This window comes from Ascaphus truei, chromosome 2, assembly GCF_040206685.1.
Source record: "Ascaphus truei isolate aAscTru1 chromosome 2, aAscTru1.hap1, whole genome shotgun sequence".
In the NCBI taxonomy this organism is placed as follows: domain Eukaryota; kingdom Metazoa; phylum Chordata; class Amphibia; order Anura; family Ascaphidae; genus Ascaphus; species Ascaphus truei.
The window spans coordinates 417,895,681-417,908,680 of NC_134484.1; the positions used below are offsets into that span (position 1 = coordinate 417,895,681).

General features: G+C 40.4%; 1 protein-coding gene across 7 annotated transcripts in view; it reads left to right on the forward strand.

The window, feature by feature from the left end:
• ARMC3 (armadillo repeat containing 3) overlaps positions 1 to 13,000 on the forward strand; it is a 103,949-nt gene that overhangs the window by 53,607 nt on the left and 37,342 nt on the right. For 6 of the 7 annotated variants that reach the window (XM_075587566.1, XM_075587565.1, XM_075587568.1 and 3 more), the window contains 4 exons: positions 2,244 to 2,427; positions 8,061 to 8,213; positions 8,296 to 8,401; positions 11,571 to 11,687. In XM_075587566.1, the coding sequence (XP_075443681.1) occupies positions 2,244 to 2,427; positions 8,061 to 8,213; positions 8,296 to 8,401; positions 11,571 to 11,687 (560 nt within the window). The remainder of the gene's footprint in view (positions 1 to 2,243; positions 2,428 to 8,060; positions 8,214 to 8,295; positions 8,402 to 11,570; positions 11,688 to 13,000) is intronic. The other variant, XM_075587567.1, reaches the window with a different exon arrangement.

Consider the following 13,000-nt stretch of genomic DNA (forward strand, 5'->3'; position numbering starts at 1 on the left):
GAGTCAAAGCTCAGTGATAAAAGCTCAAAATGTGTTTGTTTTGGGGCTTAAGACAAAAAGCAGATAGTCCCACTTAAGCTTCATATTCATAATGGATAACTTTGTAACAAGTGCTTTTATCCAGTGAATTGCATTATGACATAATACACTTTAACTACTGTGAATTCTTTTTTCAGTTTCTTATGGCTAGTCTAACTTGGAAAACATTTTTTTTCACATCTAAGATAAACAGGCAGTAATTTAACATATTTAGGCCTAAACTTAGTCACATTAATGCTAACACATTATTCACTAAAGACATTAAAGTGACATTACCTTAGGTTAAAGGTATGTTAAAAGCATAGCAGTAATATTAATGGCTGTTAGTGAATATGTTATGCCAATTATCCATTAGTATAAGCATACCCTATCCACTAAACTCTTTTTATATTAACTGGGCTCAATAACGTTACGTTAAATAAGTCAGAGCTAAATTTGGCATTAGCTAGGACTTCTTGCAACATTATTACCTATAATAGAAGATAAGAGGTAATTCATTGAACTTTTATCTACTTTGTAGTATATTAACCACTTAGTAGCCCAAGTGGCCAGCTAGGCATAGGCTACTAAGGAAAGCCTAGGTAGCCTTATTGACACTTAAAGGGTTAATACATATAACTCATTTACCCATCCATTTAGAGGAGCCCCATCCTCTTTCGGGTCTAAGGCCACCAGGAATTATTCCACAAAGGGTCAATGGCCGACCATAAAATCGCCCAAAATAACCCCCCAACATTTTCAATTCATCCAAATGTGGCCACTTGGAAAATAAAAATGAAAACAAAGCCACCATAAAAAATAAAACAATACACTAATTACATTTTATCCTGTGCCCAATGGCCTAGATTAAATCCTGTGGATTCCATTTTGGTTAAAAGTCCATCTTCAACCTTGATTAAAGACATGGCTCCTCATTTGATTGTAGACTAATTCTCATGTGATATTTGTTAGGACTTTTTTTCTATTTGTTTCCCTCATATGTGTTGCATAACGCGTGGTGACTGACCACGCATAGTTTGTCGAATTCATGTTTCAGGAACAGTACCAGTCCCCCCTCCCACCTTTTCACTCAACCTGCTGCAACACCGCCGACATTACCCCTAACAAACTGCTTGGCTCCAATATATTGCCAACGTCTACCTCCTCTTCCATTGGTGCCCAGGGTGATCTGTGCTATTGCATGGAGGATTGGAAAGTGGTGTTGTGTGAAGAGCTTTGCATGATGTAGCGATACCACTGATCCCAGAATTTTCAAAGATGGCTTTTGGATCTTTGTTCTGCCCTGCTCCCCCTCGACTGACTTTTTAATCTGATATGGCATTGAAAGGGAGCAGAGAGCCCAGGACATAAACCACAGATTTACAACCTTAGAACTTGAAGTGCAAGAACAATTAGAGGGTTTTTCACACATCTCCTGTTAACTGTCTCACCTCTGCCCTAAAATGTATCCTGGCCCTCATTTCTGCTCCTGGTTTCTTCCTCTCCCCAGAGAGTTTATGGAGTAACAGAATGAGATTGTCTCTTTTATCTACCCTGTCTGTTAGAGTTCTCTCTCTCCCCCTTCCCATAAAACAAGGGGCATTACGGACTGCCTCAAATGTTGGGGGGACATGCCACTTCTTTCCCTGGTTGTTTGCACCTGTGCTGTAACATGACTTCATGACTCACTATATAAACACGTAGCCCACAGCCCTGTCCCTGTACAATTTGCACTATGATGTACTCCTGTCTCTGTCTCCCAACTTACCATTTAGATTGTGATCTCTTGGTGACAAGGACTCCTATCCCCCATTGTATTTCTATGTATTATGCACTTATCTGTATTAAGACTTGTTTATTATCTCTGTGAAGTGCGGCATATACCGGTGACACTTTATATTTAAAGCAATACTATATAATACATTTTTTACATCTGCATTTTTTTAAAATTCAATTTGTTTATATATCTATTATATAAATGTTTATATCATTTTTTATTTTTTCATTTAAAGAAATTACCTTTAATTTCTCTGTTAGTATGTGCATGCCTTGTTTTGGGCAATAGATATGGTTGAAAGAGATGGTTTTATTGATTTGTGCATCTCTCTTCTATCAGTTTGTTTTATTAATTGTATAATAGTTGCAACTGTGCATTTTTTTTTTACATATGTTGGATGACTGTTATATATAAATTCAAGTTATTTACACATATCATGTCCTATTAGGAGTTTAATGATCTGCATGTGGAAGCACTTTTGGTGGTCGCAAATTGCCTTGATGATGTGGAGACTGTACAACTCCTTCAGCAGTCAGGAGGGCTCAAAAGAATTTTGACCTTTGCTGAGACATCTCCTCTCCCTGACATACAGAAGAATGCAGCTAAGGCAATTGCTAAGTCAGCTCACAATGGTATGTGACATTCAAGTTAAAATTACATTCTGAATAATTCAAAATAATATATGTAGTAGTCTCAGATCACAATCATTTCTGTTTTCACTTGCCACTGGTTAATGTCAGCTTTAAAGTGTTTTGACAGTTTCTATTTCCTTGATTTAAGACAACACAGAAGGTTGGTGGGAGCTTAGTGCTCCGCATCGGCATCATGCTGGAGTAGACACAATGTGGATTTAGGTACAATAAACGGATATTAAATCAAACACATTTTTTAATGGAAGTTGCTACAAAAATACTGTATATATGAAAGAAAACATAAATCAACTTATTTTAGTTGCAAGATGTGAATAACAGTACTAATGAATAATCCGTGCGTTCCATTGTCAATGGCATGCAATTTCCCCAGTGCACACTTACAGCACCAATGTCAGCCATTTATAATGTATTCCTTTCGAGTGGCAATCCCTGTTGGCTTGCACAAAATAACAATTAACTGTCATTGTCTTTCTTAAATAAAATGTAATCATACTTACATCAAACATTTGACTGTTTTGGTGTGTTTAGAAATTAAGAAGAATTATCACTTCAATGCGGCACCTAAATGGAGGACTTGTAAATCAAGTGTTTACTTAACCTCTACCCCAGCTTTTCCCCATTGGAGGGACAATAAAGATAAGGAAGAAGGAGAGATGACAACTCTGCTTCTGTAAACTATGGTTCAGCAAATAGAGTTATCACACATAATAAATAGATAAGATAAATCAAACACCTGCCATGTCTCATTTTATCATGTTGGGAAACTAATGATAAAAGAAAATACTTATTTGTGCCTGAAAATTGAATAACCTAGAACTTTTTCTGAATCTAAAACTAAGACTATGTACATGATACATAATTATGCACCAATTAAAATAAAAATAGTTAACTGCATAGCTGGTTATATGAGAACATGAATTAACCTGTAAGGGGCGGAATCAATAAAGTCTGATGTGGCCACTTCAGGCTTTATAGAATGGGGAATATATAATGTACAGTACTTTGGAGGAAAGGACCCTTGAGAACCCTTTGAATTTGCACTGTTTAGTAAAACTGAGCCCTCTGATCTTTCCGTGGCCCCATATTTATTAAGCGGTGCTATTGTACAAGACACGTTCCACTGTCTGAAGATGCCTTAAGTCCCGTTACCTTGAATGTTCTTTAACGTGTAGCCCGGCGTCTTTCTTTCTGTCTCTATTCTTTCACTTTTCTGTTTGGCTGTTTCCTCTATGTTCCCCTTCTCTGCTATACCGAATCTAGACTTAAATTCTTCTTTGTAAGGTGACCCGAAACAAGTTTAGTCAAAAGATCACAGAATATTTCCACAATTAAGGAAAAGGTCACAAACTATTGATTTAGCATTTAGTACATTTGTGTATTTGGTGCATTGATCGTCAATTTAAGGCAGAGGTCAAGTTGACAGGAAAGGTACTGAAAGACTGACAAGCATCAGTGCTGTCCCTTGGGAATATAAATGTATCAATGCATTACCTTACCCTCCCGACAAGACAATATGTCAAAGCTTTATGATTATTACATTGCTTGCTAAACATTCACATACAGAAAACAATTGTGCAAATTGATCATGTATGAGGTTTGGCAAAATCCTTTCCGGATTTTCAAATTCCGGTTCAGAATTTTGCTCTTGCTCGCCCTCTGTGGCTGGATCGTCCATTTTTGCTCCTGGCAACTTCCTTTAAAAAGGACAGCCCTGTTTGCAGGAAGTTGCCGAGCAAAGTTCCAGTTTCCTGCTGTGTTCATGCAACGCGTTTATGCTTTTTGTCTCTCACGTTACCAGACCCAGATCATGTACCTCGACTACCCTTGTCTTCAGCCGACCCCGACCATTGAAAGTACCTCGACTAACCTTTGGTTTCAGCCTGCCTCGACCTCTGCATCCACACCGACTATGCAACTCTGCTGCCAGTCCTGATCTTCGGCTTAGGACTCACTACTCTATCAGGACTCTGTCCCTCGGCTCAGGTCGGTTCTATCACCTTCCTACCTCAGCCCTGCGGGTCCGTTTCCTGCTTGAGTCGAGCATCGTTACATCATTGCCCAACTAATGGAAAAACCCACCCTCGTACCAGTGTACCAGGACGTCTGGTCACCCTAGTAAGACAGGCGTAACGCAAGTCATGTTAAGCTAAAGCAAGGCAGGGCTAACTTAACATGCTGTTAAGCCGATTCTAATGAGGTAACCAACAGTCGTTGTTTTTGCATATAATTAGTTTTGTGGATTCCCATTAACCTCAGGGAATAAAACATCTGATACTGATTTTGATAACGTGACATTATGAGCTCTGACTTAATGGACTTTGTGGATCTGGGTCTAAATGGTTACTGTACCCTGCCTCTACTTACTAGCACACAGCACCTCTCCCTACTCCTACTCCTACTTAGGCTGGGGCCATGGTGCCACAGACCGTTCGGAGGTGTCCGCACGCTGAGCGATCAGACTGCCTTAAGGCAGTGATCGCGTCCATGCGGCGTGCGGGCGGAAGTGCGAGGGGGCGAGCGTTAAGCAAGAAATAATTTGAAACTGGTTTCTTGGTGCGACAGGCCGGTCACGTGAGCGGTTCGCCCAACGAGGGCGAACCAGCTTCGTGACGCCCCTAGGCACGCCCCCCTTGGCCCATCCACTATGGCCAGGGAAAGCACCCGCTTCACGCGGGTCACTTCCCAGCCTCCGCACGTCTACGCGCAGGCGAAGGCACCATGGCCTCAGCCTTACTTGGCCTCACTTTGTCTCCCCCTCTCTCTATTTCTGTCCCTTCATTCCTCCTAACCTACCATTCCCCCCCCATCGCTCACATTCTCTCTCCTCACTTACCAGCACTTCTCCACCCATTACTTCCTATTTTCTCTCTTCATCCCCTCTCATTCAGCTTTCCTATGTTTCTTCCTGCTCCCTCCTTCTCTCAGCACCGTCCTCTTCCCATTTTCTCCTTCTCTCTATCAGAACGTTGCTCTTGTCCTCAAACTTTCTCTCAGCTTTCCCTCCCCAATCACTCTGTCTCTCAGCTTGCTCTCTGTCTTTCTTTTCTCGTTCATCCATTCTCAGAGCCCTTGGCTTGCCAACTATGCTAATTTCTCTTATGGCACATACTGAGTGCTATACTCTGGACATCTCACTTGGCACCAGGTAGGAGGCAGAGACACATGAATGGCTTTATGGAAGGAGAGAGGAGAATGGCTGCAGGAAGGTTAGACAGCTGACACATTGGCTCAAATACTGCTGCGTGCAAGTGCTGTGTCTTGCCACTGGTAGATCACCATTACTGCTATAAGCTGTAATGAGATAAGTAATTTATATCCACTTTCCTTTCTATAGTGTTTAGAACGCCAATACAACAATGAGGTGTGTCCTCATTGTTTCTGCTGTTTACTGTTTTTTATTGTTCATGCCTAGTTTATGTCTCTTGATTTTGCTGCTAATTATGCCCACTCTCTGTTTATGAGCCATCACCCTTTTGGTACTGTACTTCTCAGGGGGTTGGTAAGCACAGCTAGGTGCCAGAACAGCTTCAGCAGGCTTATCAAGCTAATTGCCTGCACTATTGATCTAAAGACAAAATGTCAACTCTAAATGTAACTGTATTCATTTCCTGGATGTATTTTTGAAGCACAAAACTGACATTTGGTATTGCCTTGTTTGACATTGGGAAGGACAGTACTTTTTCATAAACCACTTTTAGTTAAAGTGGTTGAACTAAATTGTAATGTGGTACTTGTTGTGTAAACTCAGCCTGTGAAGAATTTAGATTGACATTTTCAGCAAAAATGCATTTCCTGGCAATAATAGTAATCAAAATCAGCATAGCCATGTCTGCAAATAAACAAATACTATAAACAAATTTAAAGCCCTCTCCCACCTTAAACCTTTCTCACTGACTACTCCACACCTCTGCAATGCCCTTCCCCTCAATACCCGACTAGCACCCTATCTATCCACCTTTAAGACGCACCTTAAGACACACTTGCGTAAAGAAGCATATGAGTAGCTCCGTGGCTAATACTATACACGATACATAAAGCTTGGCCCCTTGCAGATGCACTTACCGGAACACCCTCCTACTGTCTCTGTACGTTCTTCCTACCTACCAATTAGATTGTAAGCTCTTCGGAGCAGGGACTCCTCTTCCACAATGTTACTTTTATGTCTGATGCACTTATTCCCATGGCCTGTTATTTGTATTATTTGTTATTTATGATTGTCAAGTGTATTATTACTGTGAAGCGCGATGTACATTAATGGCGCTATATAAATAAAGACATACATACATCCAACAACAAATACTGTACATGTCCAAAATTGCAGCTCTCAAAAAATGCAGGGACATTAAAATTGTGCTTCATCAGAAAACATTCTTTTCATTTCACTATTATTTTTTGTTCTAGTGACAAGTTGCTCTATATTCGTTTTGAAATGATGTGCACACTTGCTGTCTGCGATGTGGCCTTTCCATTGCCTGGTTTATCCTTTTACACTTTGTTTGTTCTGAAAACTTTATTCAGAAATTCCTGCTCTCAGTCAAAATTTATAGTCAGAAGTTCTGGCTTGCACACAGTTATATTTCACTTCCAGCCTCCCAGTTAGGATATATAGTTCAATAACTGTATGTGTAGTTCCCTTCCAAATCTGTCAAATAATCACTGACAATGAGGCAATATTTAACCAGTATATAATCCATTACTAAAAGGTACTGATTGCTTATTCAATATTTTAGTGATATGCTCCATAGGGTTGGTCTTTAAATGAATAACTGTGCTGTTAAAAAGTAATTTGTATTTGTAATAATTCGTTTTTAAACATATTGACCTATATTTACTAAGCGGAGCTATGACATAAGACACCTTCCGCTGCCGGAAGACTCTTTACAGCAGATTCAAGTGAATGATGCCAGAAAGGGTAAAACCACTTACAAAAAATAGTCCATCGTCTCCTACTACAGTACTACTAACGCTATGATAGTTTTATAGTGATCTCAATTCAATTTTACCCTCATTTGGCAGCTCTGAAATGCTTAGCACTAAGGCCTCGAGCATGGTCAGCGCATAACCGTGCTGAGGCGTGCTGCTGCTCGGCACTGAGCCCCTGCAGCCGCAATGAGAGCGTGCGGAAGCGTGCGTCTCACCGAGTCTTGATATTTTCCTGCTTGCCAGAGCGCGGGGCCGGTCACGTGAGCGATTCGCCCAATGAGGGCGAACCAGTTCCGTGACATCACTGGCCCGCACCCAGACCCGCCCCCGACACGCCCACGGACGGCGCGCTGTGTAAGGCCAGAGAAAGCACCACTTTCCCTGAGCCTCAGCGCGCGTCCGCACTGTTTTGGGCACTATGCCCAGGCCTAAGACTACATAGATGCCTTTTGCACTAAAATCCTTCATTGTTAACTTATAATGTTGTGCTTATTAGTTATGACAAAAATAAATGAACTACCCTTCACTGATACAGTTTGAAGCACACATAACCAAAAAAAATCTCAGTGAACAAGGTTAGAGAACAAAACTGTGATAACATCATGGTACTGCGCTAAAAGTATAGTTAGTATTTATTGTGTATTTATTTATTTTTTTCTTAATGCCTAATTTTTCTTTGTGGCCGACAGATGAAAATAGAAAATTTTTCCATGAACAAGAAGCAGAAAAAACTCTGGTGACCCTCTTGGGAATAGATAATGATGGGGTTAAGGCTTCTGCATGTCATGCTATTTCTGTCATGTGTGAAAATATGGCCAGCAAAGATTTCTTTACTAAACAAGGTAAGTCTACAAGTTACAGATTGTATATTACCAAGTCTTTCTTATTATTTTCTGACTGTATGAAAACAACTTATTCCTATAGGAATTCCTCAGATAATTCCATTGTTAAGCAGAGACAATGAAGAAGTAAGAGAAGCTGCAACATTTGCACTGGCAAATCTAACCAATGCCTGCCCTAATAATGCAAGGTGAGCACACATCTTTATACACAGAATGTATGTCATACAGTATATTCCTATTACAATGGTAATATAATTGGAGATGAAGAGGCTGTGGAACACATTCCTTGGCAGGCTCATTTTGCCAGCACATGCATAAAAACATATACCCGTCTGTCTGAACAAGCTCCTCACCCCTACCACATGCAGCACTTATCATCTGAGATCTGACTCCAAAAGACTGTTTATGTTCCCACGGTTTAACAAAGTATCCTTCCGCTCCTCCTTCTCTTACCCTCTTACTGTCCCTAAGGCCCTCCTACTGTCTCTGTACGTTCCTCCTACATACCAATTAGATTGTAAGCTTCTCGGAGCAGGGTATCCTCTTCCTAAATGTTACATCTATGTCTGAAGCACTTATTCCCATGACCGGTTATTTATATTATTTGTTATTGATATGATTACCGTGTGTATTGCTACGGTGAAGCGCTATGTACATTTATGGCGCTATACAAATAAAGACAAACAATACAATACAATAACCGTGCACCCCAAAACTGGAACAATCTACCGGAGACTCTCACAGCCGCCACCTGTCTAAGTTCTTTAAAAACCAAAGCTGTCTCACATTTTAATCTGGTCTGTAACTGTTACATTACGCCTATAATATATATTATCTTTAACTGTGCATGCAATGTCGTGTATATAATGTATACCCTGTTCACTTATGTAACCATGTATTATTTGTCATCATAATTCTATGCCCAGGACATACATGAAAATGGGAGGTAACTCTCAATGTATTATTTCCTGGTAAAACATTTTTATAAATAAATAAAGATCCATGGTAGTTAACCCGTTGAACAATGTGGATATATATAATGCTTCTTGTGGAGTTTGGGGTTAGAAAAGTAATTGTTAATCAGAAAAGTATCACTAGCATAGTCACCACTGTCGCACTGCTTTAAATTAAGGTTAAGGGCTGTATCAATGGTTATTACAGTGGATTATTTTGTCAGCGCTGACAGGAACCACAGGCAATCAATTTCAAGCTTATAAAAGAGCTCTGTTTTAGGGCTACTTTAAAGCAAATGAGCTGTGGAAGTAGAAAATACTCAATACTATTTTAAGTGTGATAGAGGAATTTTTAACACTAATTTAACTCCCATTTTATGTTATATCACTCAGCTAGCACCTAAATATGGACCCATTATAACAGTACTGTACTGTATGATAATTGCCTTCAGGGCCACTGACAGGGGGGGAGAGCTGGGACAACTGAGGTCGGGCTCAACTTCTGCGTCCGGCTGCCGGGCCTCTTATTGCTGCCGTGCCCCAGCTCTCCCCAGCTGCTGCAGCGGGCCTCCCATCCGCGTCGGAAGTTGGTCCTGCCAGGAAGTCAGGCCCAACTTCTGCATCCGCTTGTGGGACTGGCCGCACTGGAGGCCTGAGTCCACCCCAAGGTAAAATTCTGTGTGTGTATCTGTGTGTTGGGTATTGTGGGGATGGTTATTGTTTGGCTATTGTGGAGGAGGGGAGAATTGTGTGGTTATTGTGGGGGTTGGAATTATTTAGCTATTGTGGGGATGATGACTCTGTAGCTATTGGGAGATAATTGTGTGGCTATTGTGGGTGAGGGGATTATGTGGTTATTGTGGGGGGGAAGGTGTGGCGATTGTGGGGGGAAGGGATTGTGTGGCTATTTTGAGGCGGGGGGGAATTGTGGGGGGATTCTGTGGGTGGGAATTTGTGTGTGTGTGGGGGAGAGAATTGTATGACTATTGCGGGGGTGGGGGGAATTGTTTGGCTATTGTGGAAGAGGATTGTGTGCTATTGTGTTTGTGTGTGTGGGGGGGGAATTATGGGACTATTATGGGGGGATTCTGTGGGGAGGGAATTGTGTGGCTATTGTGGGGGGGAATTGTAACTATTGGGGGGGAATTGTGTGGCTATTGTGGGGGGGAATTGTAACTATTGGGGGGTATTGTGTAGCTATTGTGGGTGATGGTTCTGTGGGGGAGGAAATTGTGTCTTTACGGGGGGAGAATTCTGTTTCTGTTGGAGGAGGGAATTGTGTGTGTTGGGGGGGGGATTGAGTTAGAGGAGGGGGCGAGGAGTAAGCGGAGGAAGTGGAAGAGGGAGAGTAGGGGGGAAGAGGGGGAGGTAGACCGGGGAGTGAGGGAGAAGAGATGAGGGGGGGAATTGAGGGGGTGAGAGAGCAAGGAGGTGTGTAAGAGAAATTGGGTTGACTCGCAAAGAGGCCGACTCGGGGGCCCGGGAAAGCTGTTGGCGCAACTGATTGCCTTCATCACAATAATCGCTTTACTAATTGAGTGGAGCTGCAACTTTATAGCATTGTATATACTACAATATATACTACATAAATATATCATTTTTTCATACAAGCAGACCACAGGATTTCTATAACTATTGTGCTTAAATTGTGGTATAACTTTACTGCCATCTCCTGGCCGAAATGAGGTATATAATTTAGTCAACCCCGTTGAACCAAAGATTACAACCAAACGGCTTTAGTTTGCAATGATATGTTAATCCTTTCAAGAGCCAAGCACAAAAAAGCATGCACTTACAGTATAAACAAAAGGCTGTGTGGTGTTGCACAAACTACTCGTTATTATGCTAAAATATGATGGCAGAAGTATACACTAAATCTCATTTGTGATCAACCGAATGAAGAATTTTTAGTGGTGTATTGGTATGTCGGAGACATGATTTCTCATTTCGTTCTATATACCTGCTGGCTTAATTAATAGGGCTCAGTCATCTGTGGAAGTGAGATCCTCGTGACAGTTTACTTGCATTTAATAAATTACAGTTAATAAATTACAGACTGACGAGCAGAAAAGCGAAGCCTCACCTAGAACATTATTATGCAGACAACACCGTACACTAATGGAGATTTTGATTAATGATCAAATTTCAGTGCAGCAAATTAATTAACATTTATTAGATAATTTGTCAAACTCCATATTTAGGTAGGATGTTAAAAAAAAAACTGTGCTTATTTAAATATATTAACATCAAATTAATATATTCTATTATTGCATGTATTTATATAAATGTTGGTGTTTGTTCATGATTGAAATTGCATGTGTGCATGAGTCCTATTTTCATGGATCTGGCAGTCTAATAGTAAGTGCTTTCTCTTTTTCTTCGTGTATATTCCGAACTATCCCAGTCAGAGACGGAGATTGATGAACTCGGCATACTTTCTTATAACTACAAACTTGATATTGAACTCTGAGGTACTCAGCACCCAGGGATACCATTACAATAACAGAAGACTAAACACAATGTAAAGATAAGCCGGTTGCTGTCCATTTCCCACGTGCACACATGCTCTCTGTTATCTCTGAAATCTAAAGGGATAGAGCAAGTCAAATTGCAATGTAGAGGTGGTGGTTAAGAATTAGATTTGGATTGAGCAGGAAATGGAATGTCATTGTTTTTCTGGAATATTTTCGTAATTGAGTGACTCATTACATAATTAGTGCACGTTTAGATGCATGTGTGCAGATGAGCATGGCCATTTTTGATCTTAAAAGAAATAAGTCAAAACAAATGTGGCTAAATAAACAGGTAGGGGAGGAAATGGACAAGAAGAGGAAGGCGTTTAGATTCTTTAAGTCAGAAGGGACGGAGGCATAGTATCAGAATTATAAGGAATGTAACAAAAATTGGAAAAGGGCAATCAAATTAGCAAAAAGTGATAATGAAAAAAGGATTGCAATAGAAAGTAAGATCAACCCTAAAAATTTCTTTAAGTACCTTAATAATAATAACAAAAAAAATGAGAAAAGAAAATATAGCACTCTTTCATTGTGAGATGGGCAGGCAGATTATTGGAGATAAGAAAAAGCAGAGGTATTAAACAAATTCTTTGCCTCTGTGTTTACCAGGGAAAAATCAATTTCAATAGTAGTGCCGCAGGAGGAAGCCACAACCTCCATATTAATGAACAATTGGTTAACTGAGGAAGAAGTTCATATGCGGCTTGAAAAAATTAAAGTAAATAAGGCACCTGGCCCCGATGGCATACATCCAAGAGTTCTCAAGGAGTTAAGCTCATTAATAGCAAAACCATTATATTTAATATTCAAGGACTCAATTTCCACAGGCTCAGTACCACAAGATTGGCATAAAGCAAATGTGGTGCCTATATTTAAAAAGGGAGCTAGATCACAGGAATTACAGACCTGTAAGCCTGACTTCAATAGTGGGGAAACTACTTGAAGGTTTAATATGGGATAATATTCAGGAATACCTAATGGAAAACAAAATTATTAGTAATAGTCAGCATGGATTTATGAAGGATAGATCTTGCCAAACTAACCTTATTTGTTTCTTTGAGGAGGTAAGTAGGAATTTAGACCAGGGTAATGCAGTTGATGTGGTCTACTTAGATTTTGCAAATTCTTTTGGCTACCAGGGTTTGCAGCATTACTGGGAGGTTGCCCCAGATTTTTCAAGGCAAGTGTTCGGATACTCGTGGCTGCATCTGTAGTTAATGCTCTTTTATTTTGTATTTAGAAAAACTGTTTTTTTATTCTTAATGTCAGCTCCGGGAACTGCCTGCTTCTGGAGATACTTACCTCTGTAGAATGTGCC